Source organism: Seriola lalandi, unplaced genomic scaffold (assembly GCF_002814215.2).
Source record: "Seriola lalandi dorsalis isolate HSWRI2012SDOR001 ecotype SW California unplaced genomic scaffold, Sedor1 jcf7180002054383, whole genome shotgun sequence".
Classification (NCBI taxonomy): Eukaryota; Metazoa; Chordata; class Actinopteri; order Carangiformes; family Carangidae; genus Seriola; species Seriola lalandi.
This window is the reverse complement of record NW_019524936.1, coordinates 1,432,366-1,450,246: the sequence shown is the minus strand read 5'-3', so window position 1 is coordinate 1,450,246 and position 17,881 is coordinate 1,432,366. Positions and strand designations below refer to the sequence as shown.

At 40.2% G+C, this 17,881-nt stretch overlaps 2 protein-coding genes across 18 annotated transcripts in view; both read left to right on the top strand.

Moving 5' to 3' along the window:
* LOC111657102 (disks large homolog 5-like) overlaps window positions 1–12,014 on the top strand; it is a 32,996-nt gene extending 20,982 nt beyond the window's left edge. For 4 of the 5 annotated variants that reach the window (XM_087174799.1, XM_087174800.1, XM_087174798.1 and 1 more), the window contains 14 exons: window positions 540–623; window positions 714–873; window positions 1,750–1,912; window positions 1,997–2,130; window positions 2,549–2,713; window positions 2,829–3,012; window positions 3,320–3,468; window positions 3,870–4,040; window positions 4,202–4,398; window positions 5,269–5,412; window positions 5,605–5,732; window positions 6,281–6,390; window positions 8,578–8,687; window positions 10,936–12,014. In XM_087174799.1, the coding sequence (XP_087030925.1) occupies window positions 540–623; window positions 714–873; window positions 1,750–1,912; window positions 1,997–2,130; window positions 2,549–2,713; window positions 2,829–3,012; window positions 3,320–3,468; window positions 3,870–4,040; window positions 4,202–4,398; window positions 5,269–5,412; window positions 5,605–5,732; window positions 6,281–6,390; window positions 8,578–8,687; window positions 10,936–11,039 (2,003 nt within the window). In that variant the 3' untranslated portion in view covers window positions 11,040–12,014. Of the gene's footprint in view, window positions 1–539; window positions 624–713; window positions 874–1,156; window positions 1,235–1,749; window positions 1,913–1,996; window positions 2,131–2,548; window positions 2,714–2,828; window positions 3,013–3,319; window positions 3,469–3,869; window positions 4,041–4,201; window positions 4,399–5,268; window positions 5,413–5,604; window positions 5,733–6,280; window positions 6,391–8,577; window positions 8,688–10,935 lie in introns of all 5 variants that reach the window. The other variant, XM_023409094.2, reaches the window with a different exon arrangement.
* Window positions 12,015–12,883: 869 nt separating this feature from the next.
* LOC111657121 (calcium-activated potassium channel subunit alpha-1a) overlaps window positions 12,884–17,881 on the top strand; it is a 103,090-nt gene continuing 98,092 nt past the window's right edge. For 4 of the 13 annotated variants that reach the window (XM_087174792.1, XM_087174794.1, XM_087174793.1 and 1 more), the window contains exon 1: window positions 12,886–13,792. In XM_087174792.1, coding sequence (XP_087030918.1) covers window positions 13,559–13,792 — 234 coding nt within the window. In that variant the 5' untranslated portion in view covers window positions 12,886–13,558. Of the gene's footprint in view, window positions 13,793–17,881 lie in introns of all 13 variants that reach the window. The other 9 variants (XM_023409159.2, XM_023409161.2, XM_023409152.2 and 6 more) reach the window with 4 other exon arrangements.

Sequence of the window (17,881 nt, the reverse complement as noted above, 5' to 3'; positions counted from 1 at the left end):
TGTAAGGACCAGGGTTAGACAAAGAACACAAATGTGTGGGATATACAAGTTGATTCTGGTTTTGATGCATCAATGTTGTTCCTTTTTTTTTTTTTAACTGTTTAATTAAGTGCAGTGCTTAAGTGGTGAAGACTGTCCTCACTTATGTCAGAAGAAATTACACAGTTGCATATTTTGCAATATACCATAAACTCTCAGAGAAAAGGGCCAGCAGCGTTACCGTATATCACACCGACAGCAGAGGCCTCATATTTAATGAGTGTTTCAACCGTCATCCGGCGACTAAATTGACCAAGCGACAAGATGCAACATGATCTGTCTGACTCAGCTCAGGTGATCACAGTGACTAATTGACCACATCAAACATTTCCTTTGCTGTAATTAATCAGAGCAGCGTGTTGCAGTGTCAGAAAAAACAGCTTATCACCTTCACTAAGCAATTTCCTGCAGGAAGTCCTGTATCCGCTAGAGATACCTGCAGAGTTAAGTTAATTTGGGTAAACTGATACTTTTTAATATATTTCCTTTGTTTTCTTTAGGCTCCTTGAGTACTTTACAGTTTAGGGCAGAACGTATCAAGATCCCTCCTACACGTTATCCCCGCTCCACTGGATCTGACAGAGGTAAAGTCTGGCAGCTCCATCGTCTGATAGTAAGCATTATAGCAGTAAACAGCGAGTCTGAATTTATACCTTTCTCTCTTGCCACTCCAGTCTCTCTCTCACATTCAGAGTGCAGCAGCCCGACACCTCCAATGTCCCCTGTCAACCTGGAGACATCGTCTTTCACCAGCAGCCAATCACAGAGCTCCATTTCCACCCAGCCCAGGATATCAGTCAGCCCTGCTTCAGTTGGTGACAGGAGGAAGGATGGGTATGCCAGCCCCTCGTCTGGATCGTTATACTGCCATCATTCAGCAGAACATGTCATGTTTTCCACCATTTGTCTGTGTTTCTGTCTGGTTCATTGTGATGAAGCTCTAGTAAAGCAGTAAACAAAGCTGTGAGCTTCCATCTCATACCGTTACGACACAGACTTACCATCTATCATTTCATCCTCATCTCTTTCCTCTCTGCTGCTGTTCATTATAACCTGAAATCTTTCTCTCCTGGTTTGGGTGATCATGCTCTCTTTCCTCTCTCCATCTTATTCTCAGATGTGTCTCTTATAACACTTCCTCTGTCAGACTTCCACTGGCAGTTAAGCCCAAGTTCTTCTCTTTAAGAAGCTTGAGGTTTGTCATGTGCTGTTTGTAGTAGATACACTTTATGAGCACGGATCTCAAGACCTTCTGTGTCCACAATGCAAATAGAAATGTTTTATTCCAGCCTTGCTTAGTAGCAGTGGTCTTAAATTTGTTTGAAATTCTTGATAATGAAAACTAATGGATGTGTATCCCTTTAAGTCATCGTCTTTGTCTGCTTGTTATTTATTCAGAATGCTGTTGAATTTTGAATGATTGCATGACTTTGAGTTGGATCCTGAAACGCACTTTGCATGCCCAACACAATTCCCATCGCTTATTGTTGAGACCTTTCAAAGGCTAGCAAAGCACCTTTGATGTCAAGTCGTACAGAGAGCTGCATTGAATTGAAACATCAGATTGCAGGCAGCAGATTCTCCTTTGAATTTCGTTTGGAGCTAAGTTCCTTCAGAATTGCATGTTGCATCCTGCCAACAGTCTTCATTGTTTGTCATAGATGTCAGCACATCACAGTTGCACAAAATGTTCCTCTTTTTCCCCTGAAGGCCATACTTGGAGGAGCCACGCAATGTGACGGTACAGAAAGGAGCTGAACCACTAGGGATCTCCATTGTGAGTGGAGAGAACGGCGGCGTATTTGTGTCCAAAGTGACAGCGGGCAGCATCGCACACCAAGCTCGTTTAGCGTATGGAGACCAGCTCCTCGAGGTACAGGGGCCACACCTCAACTAAATATTTGATTGTGTTTTGTCATGTCTTTGTTATTTTTTAATGAATCGCTGCTGTTTCCAGTTTAATGGAATCAACCTTCGCAATGCCAATGAGCAGCAGGCACGGCTGGTGATCGGGCAGCAGTGTGACACCGTCACCATTCTGGCTCAGTACAATCCTCACATGTTTCAGCTGGGGAACCACTCTCGTTCAGGGTAAGAATTAGAGGAGGAAAGAACACAACAGCAATGACTTGGGTGATGAATTTTAGATAATTTAATGAAACACTCTGGCAAAGAAATCTGGCTACACAGTACTATTGATAGTTGTTTTCAGTATAATGTGTATACTGTACACTGTGGACACAGAAAACAGACCACATGCTGCAGGGCCAAAACAACAGTGGGGCAAAATGGGTGGGTTATGTAAGAAAAGTAAACATAAAATGTAGAAAAAATATTCAAAACAGCACAAAGTTTACATGAACTATAAATGTGCTGAAATGCTGAGTAATGTATTGTCTTTTTTAAGGTTGACATCCTCTCTGAAACTCTAACTGATGTCTAACTTTTATTTTAATTAAGTCGGTGAGTGATTTGAAGAGAATTGAAACTCATCCTCTGTTCTCCTCAGTTCTCGGATGGAGTCTATCAGCAACCAGCCGACACCCCACGGCAGCGGAGCCACGACGCCAGACAATCACTCCACCGTCGATACCCTGAGTGAGCAAGACGAAGGCACCATGACGCCTCCATCCAAACAGACGACTCCCGCCACCAGCCCTCACAACTCCTTCAGGTTCGACTGCAACGCTCACTCACAAATAAATGTGGAAATATCCTCAAACTGTAGGTAGACAACAAGGTGGAGTTGAGGGGGACATTCAAAACCTGACTGTGAGTTTTTCCTTCAGGCTTCCTGGTTCAAGTTTACACCGGGCTGCAGAGCCTCGGCTGGTGAGGCTGAAGAGGATCCAAGTGGAGCTGGGAGTTCAGATCTGTGGAGGAAACCTTTACGGTGTCTTTGTGGAGAGTCTGGAAGAAGACAGCCCTGCCAAGAGTCCTGATGGCCTGCTGCCTGGAGACTTGTTACTGGAGGTACCTGCATTTTGTATTATTGACCACAATACAAATCACTTGGTCAGGTGGTGTGAACACATTATTCGGCATAAACTTCACTGTGACTGAACAAAAGCAAAGTTCAGTACTACTCCACTTTAGCAGATATGGCAGCAGCATATAGTCAAAGACTGTGTAAAGTACAACTTCTGTCCTTTTTATATAACTCGTTTGTTTTTTGTGTGTGTTGTTTGACTTGCTTTTACTGAAAATGATGAGTCATTCTGTGTTGGCAGCCAAGCTCAGTGTCCTGGTGTCAACTGTCTAATTGATGTTTTTCAAACAGTACAACGGCATCAGCATGAAGAATAAAACAAAAGAAGAGGCTTACTTGGAAATGTTGAAACCAGCTGAAACAATCACATTCAAGGTCCAGAACTGTGTGGACAACCTTGCTGTGATCAAAGAGTCGCCCGGAGATGGATTTTTTATAAGGTACCCTCAATTTTCACAGTAGCAACCAATCCAAGCTGGGGACAGAGTAGAGCTGCTTTTGTGCACATTTGGGTTTTGTGGCAGAGGGAACACAACATGAAAACACGATACTGGCAAGTACACAAATCAAACATGAGTTACAGTATTATACATCATCATAACCATAACCACAGCAACTTGGACTAAACAAAATATCCTTAAAGGAATTCTCTGATCAGGTTTTGTCAATTTGTGTTTTAAGTCAAGACGGTACCTACGAAAAGGTTGAATTTTAAACACAGAACATGTTTCGTAGGCTCTATTCAGAGTCTTCTGTGAATTTGTCTGTCAGTCTGTTATGTCCTTCTGTTAGAGTAAAGAACATATTCATCATAACTGCTTTATTGTTCATCTCTTGTCAGAGCACTTTATGAGAGGGTTGCCGAGGTAGAGCCGGAACTGAGCTTTAAGAAAGACGACATCCTGTATGTTGAAGACACACTACCAAATGGTAATTTTGGCTACTGGATGGCCTGGCAACTCGATGAAAATGCACAGAAGCTGGAGAAAGGGCAGATTCCAAGTAAATACATGTAAGTCCACATTATAGTTAAGTTATGTAATTATCTAGCCCATTATAGTTATCTCCATAAATCTGAACGAGCACTTCCAGTATTCATCAAGCTTATCTGTTGAAGAACAGGAGTGTGATTACCGTTGAGTTCATGTGAGCATGCTGATATTTTTCCATAAGGATGGACCAGGAGTTCTACAGGAGACACAGCATGGCCGATATGAAAGACGATAATGGCACCAACAAGACTCTGTCCGCCGCTGCACGGAGGTCCTTCTTCCGTCGGAGGCTGAAGCACAAACGCAGTGGATCCAAGGATGGCAAGGATCTGATGGCTCTGGATGCCATAAGCACGGATTCTTTACCCATCACAGAGGGTGAGCAAGGCAAAAGCAACATAATGGTCAGATTGTTTACGTAATTACCAGTGTCCCGCTGTCAAAATATTAAAAAGTTACCTTACCCTTATATACCTTATGAAGTGCCTTGAGATAATGTATGTTATGATTTGGTGCTATATAAATGAAACTGAATTGAATTAAAAGCAAAGTATTTGTAGGAAGGTATACTCAAGCTTAAGCTTCCAAAATAAAAGTAGTTATTGTAACAAAGAACAAAGTCTTATTTTGCTGTTGAAAATCATCTGTCTCCAGTTGATGGTTTTCACATCATCTTTAAATGATCTAAATCAACTTAATCAACTAAAAATTTCAGGAGAATGAAACATAAAGAATGAGAGGGTATATTTCAGGTGAGCTGATTCACTAAAACACGTCAGTGTCTAAATTTCAGTGTCTCATTGGGCTGAAACAGCTATTTTCCTAGTTACTAAAAAGTTAACATTTTGAAGATTTGTATCCAGAGCAGTGAAATATATCCAGAATTTAAAAAAAAAAAAAAAAAAAAATGTATAGTAATAAGTGGTTGTCAGATAAATGTAGTGGAAAAAATGTTTATATTTTTACTTTCACCCTCCTTGATTTCTCAGTATCAGTGCACCAACACCCTCAAGTTTAAAGGATGAGGCTCGTGACCCGATAGAGAAATCTGAATGGCTACAAATGTACAGCATAGTGAGTTAACCAAAAATTATTATTAGCCAGATGAGGCAGCTCCCAAGTACAAAAGTATGCTTATTAAGAGCAGGATTGTGCTATGAAAGACACGTTGGCTCCCAGGATGCAGAAATTCATAACTGTGGTTATTAAAGGACAGCTGTATCTCTGTCTTCTGTGCTTTCTGCTCAGATGGAGTGAACCTGATGTACCAGCGGGTTCAGAAGGTGGAGTGCTCGTCCCCCAGACCGGTGCTGATCTTGGGTCCATTAGTGGAGGCCAGTAAGGACATGTTGGTGAAGGAGGCTCCTGCCAAGTTCTGTCGCTGTCTGCCTGGTGAGCTTGTGTACACACATGACGAGTCTGAGTTTATTTATTCAAGAAGGATTTCACATAAACATCGGGTTTGTGTCACTGATGTCGTTCTGTAGAGGGGAGTTTTACTTGCTATGGGATGTAACAAGTAGAAGGAGCTAAATCAGTGTGAGCTACACTATTTTTAAAGGCTGTCATTTATTTTACTTCCAGAGATTATGAAGGCCTCTCAGCAGGCAATAGAGCGAGGAGTGAAGGACTGCGTGTTCATCGACTACAAACGGAGGAGCGGCCATTTTGATGTGACAACTGTTGCCTCAATAAAAGAAATCACAGAGAAGGTAAATTCATCTCAATGTGAGTAAATTCTATACCATGACTGTCAAAGTGGCATCTGTGGACCAGAACATCCACAGCAATGGTGTCTTCATTGAGTTTTATAACTGCCAAGTTTGTGCACTGTACTAAACATGACAAATTGGTACAAACATGTAATTTATCTGTGAAAGGTTGAAAATGGGTGTTTGGTGATGGGCTCAAACCCAGTTAAGGATCAAAGTTGATCAAAAATAAACTGACTAATTAGGTTTTTTTTTTTTTTTTTTTTTTTTTTTTTTTTTGGATCATGTTTCATAATTGGCAGTCAGGTTTCTGTGGGAACTTCTTTGGCCCATATATCTGACGACCTGCAGAAAAGATGTCTGCACTCGATCGACCAAAGATAAACTAAAGCTTTAATATGAACTTCGTTTTTAGATACGTACCCAAACCCATGGTGAAATATGAAAAAGAAATATAACTTAACTGGCTTATTTTTTTCTTCAACATTCTGCGTTGAACCATCCACCATTTCTCATTCAGTCTTTTGCTGTCATTTTCTCTCTCATAGGACTGTCACTGTTTACTTGACATTGCCCCTCACGCCATCGAACGGCTTCACAGCGTTCACATCTACCCAATCGTCATATTCATTCGCTACAAAAATGCCAAGCAGATAAAGTGAGTAATCCCACATCTTTTTAAAAAAAAATGTTTCTTTCAGTTCTTTCAGTTTCAGTTATTATTATTACTTTTTTATATCTTGCCTGAAGACATGTGAAGCGTGTGTCGAGCGTGCTGAGTGTTTTGGTGCCACTGCTTGTTTACACAATTTCACGTCTAATTCAGATCCTTCAGCTACATACTGAAATAAATCATTCATCCTTGACGTTTGGTTCTGGAGGCTGTTTATGAGAATATAAGGTTTAGAAAATAGGATTTTACAGATATGAAAGTGATATCAGAATCTAAAGCACACACGTCATCAGAATACACTGCAGTGTCTGTAGCATCTAATTTTACCACCTGTTCTTATTTTGCTGTCAACTGATTGGACATTAAATTCTTATATAATCAAAGATTTAACAGTTACACACAAATGTAGAACATTATTTGGCATAAAAGGTGTCTTTTCATGCTTTTCCTGGTCAGGGCAATGTTGCGGTTCAGAGGATGGATGTTAGAATGACTCAGCTGCACATTTCTCTCATCTGTGTCGATGCCAGCTTTCCTTCCAGGAAATATAACTCTTGATTACTTTTTCTTAATTTTCTCTCTGTCGGGACAGACACTCAGGAAATTGACATCTGCAGATTTCTTGCAGGTTTCATAATCATATTCATCCTGCAAACACAACAAAAACTAATTGATCAACCTGATTTGATCAGTGTCATTAGTTCAGAGACCACAGCCTGCTCTCTTCCACCACCTGCCGGGGTTTTGATAGGATGATTGTCATTCTCAAAGATCCCTCTGCTTTTTCATTTGTAATCGCATGGGAAGATTAAATGTGCTGAACCCTCAGCATGGTCCTATATACACATGCACACACACACACACACACACACACACGCAGAAATAAAGACACACACAGGTCTGGCAGAAACAGGCTTTCTCGGCCGCACACGTGTACACACACACACACACACACACACACACACACACACACACACACACACACACACACACCCACGCCTACAAATCTATGAAGCGGTGCAGCAGGCAAACATGGTGGAGATTGATTCCTGCTAAGCCTTCGCTGTCATCAGCTGAGTGCCAGCTGTCCAGAGCGAGCTCGCAGGGCCTGTGGCTCCGCTTCATGGCGTGGGTGGCTAAAACACTCGGTGCCCCGATCCACCGCGGCCGCCACGTACACACAAACACACATCCCACTGCCTGTCTGCTGCAGTGATTGACAGAAGCTCAAGCTTTCTCATTGGTTTTTGTCCTCTGGGAGGCACCAGCAGACCAATAATGTTGGCTGCATACTGAGTGCCAGGGAGAGATGGGAGTGCGATTCTAGGTTAGGTCAGAGACTCCCAGTGGGTGAAGATGGAGGACACATGACTTCTTCTCAAGACTGTGCAGATACGGAGCGAACCAGTGGGCTGGAAGGCTTTAAAGTAGAGAGATTTCACTGAAGCTTTGTAGTGGTTTGTCTGTAAGATGCTGTAGGTACTACCTGATAGGGTTGGGCAGAGATTTTACTGCACCATATATAGTAAACCAGTATCTCTGGTTGTTTTAGCCCTTTGTGGGAAATGTTGCAACTCAATGAAAAGGTTTTTTAAATGGATTTATAGTGTTTTTGCTTTAATATCCTAAAGTACTTTGAATTTTGTGTTAGTGTTAATTTCACTAGATTAGCCAAAAGGAGACATTCCCATCCAGTTATTTCTTTTATTTGTATTTATTTACATACTTAAAATCATGGGTCATCATGACGGAAGGTTTTATTCATGTCACCCACCTTTAGGACCTGCGTATGCAATCATACCCCAGAGATGCTTTGGAGTTGTTGCAGTGCAAATTTGATCATTCAGTTAGGTCAGAATAAATGTGCTCAGGTTTATGTTGTGATTAGAACTTTAGATAAACTTGTTGAAATCCAACTTGCAAACATACAATACAAGCACAATGTCAAGAGAGGAGTTAATAGAGCAAACGGCTTTAAAGCAACACTGCTTAAAGGATATGTGGGTTTTTAGTGTCATTTCAAAAATCTGATCTCAATCAAAGCCTAAAAATGGTATGTAGAGCTGACTCTGCCTGTTTCCACACTGTGGTATTGCACCATGTTATGAATCTGTGTCAACTGTGAAGTGAGATTTTCTAGGATGCTGACGGTTGCTGATGTTGTCTCATTAGAGAGCAGAAGGACCCGTTGTACCTGCGGGATAAACTCTCACAGAAACATTCCAAGGAGCAGTATGAGGCGGCACAGAAAGTAGAGCAGGAGTACAGCCGCTTCTTCACAGGTTGGTGGAAATTACTTATTTTATCTCTGATGTACAAAAGCTAGTATTGATACAGGGGATTACATAACCGCAACAGTTATTCTGATTTTACAGAGACAGATTGGTACACAGCTTTGTAAATGTACCGAATGAGCTGCTAAATGTGTATCACTGCAGCACTGGACCCCAGTTTGTGAATAAAGGTTTATCCTTTTATCCAGTACGTCACCTCAGACCTGTTAAAGGGTCAGTTCACCCAAGTCACACAAAATATATCTTCATGCTGATCTCTCCATGCAGACTGTTTGTTGTATTGACGTGTCTTCCACTTGTCACTTGTCACATCAATTCCTTTATTAATTAAGAAATTACATCCCGTTACTTAATGACATTATGACACATTGAGCAGCGACCAATGCTATCCTTTGGTCTTTCAGGACCTCCATGACATGCTCATCTTTCTCTCAGGACCTTGTGAGTCCCTCTAGACACTGAATCAATTTTCTTCAACTGTGATAAACCACAGAGTATAAAACAACAAATTGTTGTGTCCGATGCTCATTTCCATTCCTGTGGATCTGGACACTTTTGGGCTAAAATCTTGTTTTCGAAACCAGGCATGTAAATGTAATTTCACGATTCTTTAAGCATGACAAATAAAAATCAAATATATCTGCATTAAAAATTTATAAATCAAACCGAATAAAAACAAAACTGTTTGCCCTAAAGGGTCAGTTCAAATCTCACTTACAAGTGTGTTTGCACTGTAGTTGTGCACTGTTTATACAATATATAAGGAATACACAAATAATGCACAAAACCCATTGAGCAAACCAACCTGGAATAAGTCATGGTGACAAATGTAATCCTGATATTAATATGGTCTACTTTAACCAGGGAGAATCTCTAATGGCACTGAAGGTTGTCTGAAGTTTTTGGAGCACAGTATCTCTGAGGTCTTAAACGAATCAGTTAGAGTTTTGGTATCTGGAGCAGCGACCAGTCTGAGACACCCGACTGTCCAGCTGATTAATGACCATATAAAAGGAGGCGATTTATGGGGAAGGGCTTTGGAAATGAACACATACCACCGCTGATCCCTTCTAACAGGGAGAGGTACTTAGCCAACTTCTGCATATGAGCCACGACGATGTGAACTATAATTATCAACAGTTATAAATCTGAATGTTTGCTGGTGGATGGCATTAGGTGAGGCTCATCATATCCCTGCAAATATTTTGGCTGCACAGTCGTGTCTGTCCATGAGAAAGTTCATGTTTATAGCACTGAAATAAATGGATCAGCAAAAAGTCGATCAATTAAGATTTAATGCTTTTCTCTGTTTCATATTTTTGAAAATTGAATATCTTTGGGTTTTTGACTGTTGGTCAGATAATACAAGCCTAACGAAGATGTTGCATTGGGTTTGGGGAAATGAGTCAGTTGATTTGATTTAAAAATTGTATCGACTGCTTTTCTAATAATGAAAATAAATAGCCATTTTTCAAGCAAAAACAGCAAATATTTCCTAGTTCCAACCTTTATCTTATGAGGATTTGCTGCTTTTTCTATTTTATGTGATAGTAAACTCAATATATTGGAGTTTTGAACTGTTTGTTGGAGCAATCTGAAAATGTCATCTTGGACATTTTTCTGACATTTTAACAGACTTAACAATTAAAGGGAAGTTCAGATGATTTCACACATCAGTCTGTTTACAGGTCTTTGGGAGTGTGGAAAAAGTTGTATAAAGCCTTTTGTGGCTTCAGAGTGAGCTGTGCAAAGACTGATAAACTTTTTTCTAGTTTGAAAAATAGAGTTAGAAATACATGAGCTCACCAGATCTCTGTGGCCTGTTCCTCCTTTCTGCAGGAGGCTAGATGCTTGAGGCAATATTTACCACTACTAGCATAACACACACAAAACTGTGACCAGACTGTCGGCAGTTGGGTTGCTTCGTGGGTAATGTAGGCACCAGGTTTTGACAAAGAAGAAGAATGTGTGGAATAAAAAAGACTCACCAATTTTTGATATGAATGCAGTACTAAAGAAACTAATCATAGGACTAAAAGATATTGAAAAGAATCATTAGTTACATCCTCCACAATATTCTAATGACAAATGATTAATTAATAAAAACAAGGGACAGATTAATCGATGATGAAAACAATCACTAGTTGCAGCTCTAGATACATGAAGCCAAATCTGCAGATGTGCCTAACACCCCCCCCCAATGTAAATATTCCTCCCCACCCCCTCTGTGTTGCAGGCGTTGTCCAAGGAGGCAGCGTCGCCTACATTTGCACTCAGATCATGACCATCGTGGAGCAGGAACAGACTAAAGTGCTGTGGATTCCAGATGGAGCACCGTAGAAATCTCACCTCTCACCTCATGTCACTCTGAAACATTAGAGGATTATTTTTTATTATGGGACACACAGTGAATCGGTACATCTAACAGACATCATGGCTAACTCCAATGCTTTTTCACATAAACCAGTATCAGCACTGATGATGATGATGATGTAATATTCCCACTACAATAGTGATGTACTGTACTACAGATAGATTTGTTTACACTAGTATTTAATACTTGAATGTTTTATTGTCCCTTATATCTAGTAGCACTCCTTTTAATCCCACTTTGTCCCATGAATATGTCGGACCACAGGAAGCCTGCATCGATGCAAACTGAAGACTTTATTCTTGAAATGAAGATAGAATGGACCACTGTGTTCCCTTCTCTATATTTATACGTATTTTCCTGCCATTTAATTTATCTAATCAAATCAAAGATGTTGGTTATGAACCTCTGTTACACAAATGTAGTTGTCTAGTTAATAGGAAGGAGGATATTTTCCACTTAATGTTCTTATTTATAGAGGAGAAGTTGGGGCAAATTTGCTTCGTTCACATTGTGTCGCATTCTTCTGTTCTATTTCATTGTCTGATGCCACCGTTTTTCTTTTTTTTTCTTTTTTTTTTTTCTGTTGACATCATTTCAGTACTCAAAAATAATATTGTGCCAAGCTAAAAATAACTGTTGATCACTGTACATTCTTGGATTTATTAACACAACAACTTCCATGATAAATCTATTGTAGGTATGTTAGTTTGACCACAGTTTGTCTGCTCTACTGTTGCCAATGCTGGATTTTTAAGAAGGGATATTTTATTTCTGGCTCATGGTCGACTGTCAACACCTTTACATGCACCTCTTGGATTTTCAGTAGATCACGTTGTCAACATTTCATCTTCAAGCTGGATGAAACTCTTTAGTTCAGGTTCTCTCCTAATGAAGGTTAATATTTCTACAAAAATATTAAAAACAGAGTACAGTTAATGGAATTCAAGTTGTCTGTGTTTTTCTTTCGAAATGTAGCTTGAATGGTTTCTTCATCTTTTGAGGTTTTTATTTAATTTTTTTTTTTTTTTTCAAAATAATTCAAACTCATGCTGATATTTGTGGAAGAGAAAATGCCACAAGTTGGCGCTCAACGACCAATGCGCTTTCTGTCCACTAGGCGGAGTGAACCATCACTGTAGGTGAGATGGTAAGATGTCCCTTTTTTCACTTTTCATACCACATTATCACACCTGCCTGTTATACAAAAACACACCTGTTCACTGACTCATTTAACCAGTTTCCTCGTAGACATTACTTCATGTTATTTATGTTGAGCAACTCTTATGCTTTTCATAACTGTGAGAGCTGAAATATGTTTGAGATGATGCTGCCATCAAGTATTAGGGTCATACTTTGAGGAGCATTTGTTTTTGTAAATGCTTCATAAAAACATAGGCGTTATGAAAATGTTATGTTTATTCCCTGCCACTACATCTTTTAAAAATAATACATTTTACATGTCTTTTTTTCTTTTTAATGTAAATCCTACAATTTAGGGCAAACACAAGATATTTAAAAACCGGAAGTAATGTACAGAAGTATGAGGAGATAAAGACTTTGAAGTAGTTAGAGGTCCCTGTTTGTAAACTGGATGTCATGCTTTATAAAACAGAAGGTGGCTCCACAGATGTAGGAATTTCGAAGTAAAATGGCTGTAACCACAAAGTTACAATCGTCAAAAATTGATGAAGCGGTCACTATAAATAACCAAACATCCAGATAAGCATCGACGTCTGCTATTGATGGCTCCTCCCCCGCTACCTGTAAATCTGCGATGCCATCTTCCAACAAATGGATGTGACAGGCGGCCACCGGAGCCCGAAGAGCGAGAAACACTGAGCCCCGCGGTGCAACTCAAGAGACCACGGTTGTCTGTTGTTTTCGGTTTTTGTTTGTTGTTGTTTTTTAGTATGGTCAGTTATTTAGATGATATCTTCGTAGAGAAGATCGATAAAATGCGACCGACACCGTGAGGAGCGCATTCAACAGTGCGCGGTGCGGAGCTCAAGTAGCGGACCTGCCGAAAGCTGCGCTGTGAAACAAGGTGGAGGAGACAACACGCCTCTTCACTGTCATCGTAATAAGACTCATCCAGTTTTTATACATCGGGACTGCCTGTGACATCGTGACGTTCTGCGGGAGTTTGCAGGAAAATGTGATTTTTTTTTTTTTTTTTTTTTCCAAACGAACAGATCAAACGGATGACGCGCAGTTGCAGCCATGAACGCGCATCGTGAGGCGCACGACTAATATCTCGATTTCAAAGGAAGTTTTCATCATTGAGAGTGTGTCTGCTCTCGACTCAACTTTTACGTCCTCGCTTGGACAAGCCAGATGAGAAGGCAGAGGAGCGGGAGGTGGTTGACTCAACATGGCTGAGCCGCTAGGGCATCAGGGGGCGCTGGCTGGAGCTCCCCAAGGCGCCTGAATCCCAGTTAAGTTGATTTGTTTGTTTTGGGGGCTGGCAGATGACCACGAGCAGATAATGCCGAAAAACATGAAGAAATTCAACCCAGACCCGTCCATCCACATGTCCAAGATGGATGTGATCATCCCGTTTACACCAGATGTGCTCTGTGACAGCAACGGCCAGCGGATGTGGTGGGCTTTCCTCGCCTCCTCCATGGTCACTTTCTTTGGGGGCCTCTTCATAATCCTCCTGTGGAGAACTCTCAAATACCTGTGGACCGTGTGCTGCCACTGTAACGCCAAAAAGAAGGTAGGCTCTGTCAGGTCAATTCACAAACCACCACAGCTCAATGAAATGACTTATTTATCACAGGCTTTTTTGTATCGCAGCCAGTGCGTGACAACAACGTGTCCAGCCAGTTTGATTTATGAAATGGGTTCGTAATGAAATCTGTGTTGAGGCCCCATCGACAGAGAGCACGGTGCATGACTCCGAATAATGAACTCTTGGCTTAATCTCACATTCAGTAACTAAGAGATACCATTATACTAAAATGTTTTTACTCTCGCACCAGATACAGGTGAAGGACGGTGTGTTTGGGCAGGTGTATGCAATTAAGTAGCTGATTGTGTTAGTGGGCCACCTTCTGTCGGTTCTTTTAAATTGATTTGAAAATGGCCCCACATTTTAACATGATAATTATCTTTTGGTTGAATTTAAAAGCATAACTTTTGGCATTAATTGAACAGAACTTACTAGAAATTGATAATATTAAGTAGTATTTTGTGTGTTTATATATGTTTATGATTAGGTATGACCATAATTAAAATAACTTTTCTGATTTGGACTTATTTTGATGTTAACAATGGGATATTTAAAGGTGGTTCATCCAAAGTCTAAATAAATAAATAAATAAATAAATAAATTTCTCACCACTAGTGATAGTAATGCACTGGGCCTGTAGTTCTGGGCAAATAAAACTAAAACTACAGGACCAGTGAGATATCGCTCTCTGAGATCTCTGCCTGCATTAGTGCTGCTGAAAACGATGGGGGAAAAAAAAACTACTTAAAAAAAAAAAAAAAAAAAAAAAATTCAATTGTAACATGTCTTTCCAGAAACCATGTCCATGTTACTCTGGATAATCAACAGTCCACACTCTGCTCTGTGGATTCATCAGAGTAACAGTGACACTTTCATGGAAAGAGATGTTGCTGTTTTTTAAATGATGTGAGCGTCACCACCATTGTACTGGGGAGGAAGCAGATGTTTTTCTGTAATTTGTCTGACACCACCCTGTTATATTGTATGACACAGACACAAGCAGAAATGATCAAGAAGTTCAAATGTAATTTCACAAACTGGTTGCCTAGTAGTCGTCCAAAAGCATAGTTTTTCATAATTTTTTTTGTCCTCATAAACATAATCTGAGCTCATCAGTATTTGCTGTTTGAAACCCTCCAGTGAAGCGCAGCACCATTTTTTTTTTTGACTCATTTCCAAAAGTCAGGAATAGTTTTTCAGGACACACAGTGCCAGTCAGCTGCTGCTACACGAGTCAGACATTGTTGGGATATCCAATTCTCTCACCAGTGGTGTGTATCTGAGTGTCTGTGCGGAGGTTAACACTCATGCCACAATGTAATCCCTAGAAATAATTTTCATAACATTTAAGGCAGACTGCCACTAGATTTTCTGTTTCACAATTGTTACGACACCATCTGCCTGAGGCCGGCCGCAGTCCTGCGTTAGAAGGAACAAAAAAAAAAAAATCTTGCAGTTTTTCTGTTGTATTGAGCTTTCAGATTTCTAAACTGCATATAGTAAAAGATAAAGTTTCTATCCTTCCTTATGTACTGAAGGACAAAGATGGACAAGCTGATAAAGGGGCCGGAGATGGAGCAGTTTATCTTTTTACCTCATACATGTGCATTCATCTTTCAGACAGGCAGAGTGGAAGAGGAGAAATGGCAAAGGCTGTGTTCAGGGTGGTGCTGACCTTTTGAAGGGAGGCATCTGTATCATTTCCATACTTTGGTTGTCGCTGGTTTACAATTAGGGCTGCGACTAACAATTACTTTCATCGGCTTTCAATCCGCTGATATATTTTGGGTTTTTTGATTAATCACTTGGTCTTTAAAATGTCCAAAAATGCAGAAGAATGCCCATCGCAAGTTCCCAGAGCTTATGATAATGTCTTTAAATTGCTTGTTTTGTCTGAGCAACAACTCAAAACCCAAATATATTGAAGTTGGAATGATATAAAGTGGCAAACGGCAGCAAAGCTACACCTTTTTTTTTTTTTTTCGGACGAAAGATTTGCTAAAGCGTTTCAGTTCTAGTTACAATATCTAAAAAGAATCCATCAGCTCACATCTAAGTTTTATTTATAGATTTATAGAAACGGAAAGAAAAGCATCTGTGAAAATAAGATCAGTCCACAGTTGAACACTGCTCATGTGTGAATACAAGGGAGCAGTCAGATTTTTGTGTTTTATGCTCAGAATTTGCCAAGTGAAGCTGGTGAGCTCCAACCTGTTGTGCTACTCTGTGGGAGTCAGCCACGGATGGGTCATCCTTTCACTTCCAATCTTCCCCTCTTCTGCCTTTTGCTCTCCTGGCATTCATTTCGTAACTCCTGCCCTGTCTTCTTCTCACACCTCTCTCTCTCATCCAAGAATCAACCTTTCTCCAAAGTGTCAGAAATGCAGTGTCAGGCGCATACGGTATGTGCCATATGAATCAGTATTTTTGTTGCTAAGCAACTAGCAAGCAAAGGATTTCATTATAAGAGTAAATCTCTCTCTGTTATGCAGTTGTCTAGGCTGTGAGATGTGGCAGGTTGTGTTGGAGGAACACCTCCCGACCCCCCCTCCTCGTCTGTGCATGTCATTAGCAGCCCAAACAAGGAGCTTTCAGTGCATTGTTTGTAGATGGGAGATGATAATCTGTTTCCTCCTTTTCTGATTTTCAGTTTGTTTTTCCCCTCTGCGAGGCGTTTGCTGCCCTGTTCTTGTTCTGACAGCTCTCATGGCTCTGAGACTGAGCCTCCATCTCTGTGGCTCTGCCTTCCAAGTCTGATGGTAACCGATGAAACTCGTCGATTGTGAGGTTCTGATGAATGACGGCTATTATCTGTCTGTGAGGAAGAAAGAAATTGTGTTCATTGTAAATGACACCGTATTCACACTGGGAGGATGACGAGTTGTGGCAGCCTCTCAGTCATGTTTCAGACTCATAATGTGCAAGTTTTATTGAAGGTGCATGTGTTTTTTTATTGTTTATTTAATCTTAGGAGAGCTGCTGGAGGTTTGACATACCACATATCCAGCTGTGGACATGACGTCCAGAGGTAGATGTGTTATTGGCCAACATGTGGCCTGTTATTTAGACCCTGACCAACCAGTGGTAATGAATGGTCTTGTTGATCAGTCGACTGATTCAGACTGAACAAGTGTTGGTCATGAACTTTCGTACAAACATTCAGGATTCCCACAGGTTGAATTGAAATGATTTTTCAGATCCGCTGACTTTTCCTCTAGCACCACCATGAAGTTTACAGCTTTGATTTGGAGTGTAATGTCTCATTAAGTATTGGACAGATTGCCATAAAATATTCTGCACATACACAAGAACCCTAGAGGATAAACTCTAAAGACTTTGTTGTAGTCCCCTGACTTTCCATAAAAGCCCATCATCAAGTCAACACTTAAATTTTTAATATTTTGGTTTAGAACCAAATACCCGCAAAACTAATGACGGTCCCATCAGCCTCAGCTTGTTTGTGTTTTAGGCTAATTAGAAAATGTTAGCGTGCTAAGATGCTAAACTATAAACATGGACATTATACCTGCTAACCATCAGCATATCCACCTTAGTGTTATGAGCAGTTTAGCATGCTGATGTTAGCATTGAACAGTAAGCACAGCCTCATAGAGTTCTCAATACATTTGAAGTCCAGCTGTTCAGTATTTATACTTGTATATAAACATTTAATAAACAGTTTATAACATACTGTAGTGTAGGTACAAGGATAGTTAAGTGTATAAATGTGCAGTTTTTATCAACAATTATTAAAATCTCCAATTAAGACATATTTAATGTTATCTGTTTACACACCAGTCTTCACCTATGGGCATCCACAGGAGGAGTTATAGCTGTTAACAAATACATCAATGAACACCTGTGTATGTTTACAACTGTATTATAGTGTTATAAATCTCTTATTAAATGTTTATGTAGTGCCCGTAGATGCCAAATACCAGTTTAGTAATTTTTAGATGATCTTTAGTTAGTTTTTTTTTTTAGAGTGCTTAAAAGGGCAGGTTATGCACAGCTAGGGTGTCTTGTGCATCTTCTAGCAGTGACTCAGAGTTCTTAGATGTGTCAGGTGCGCAG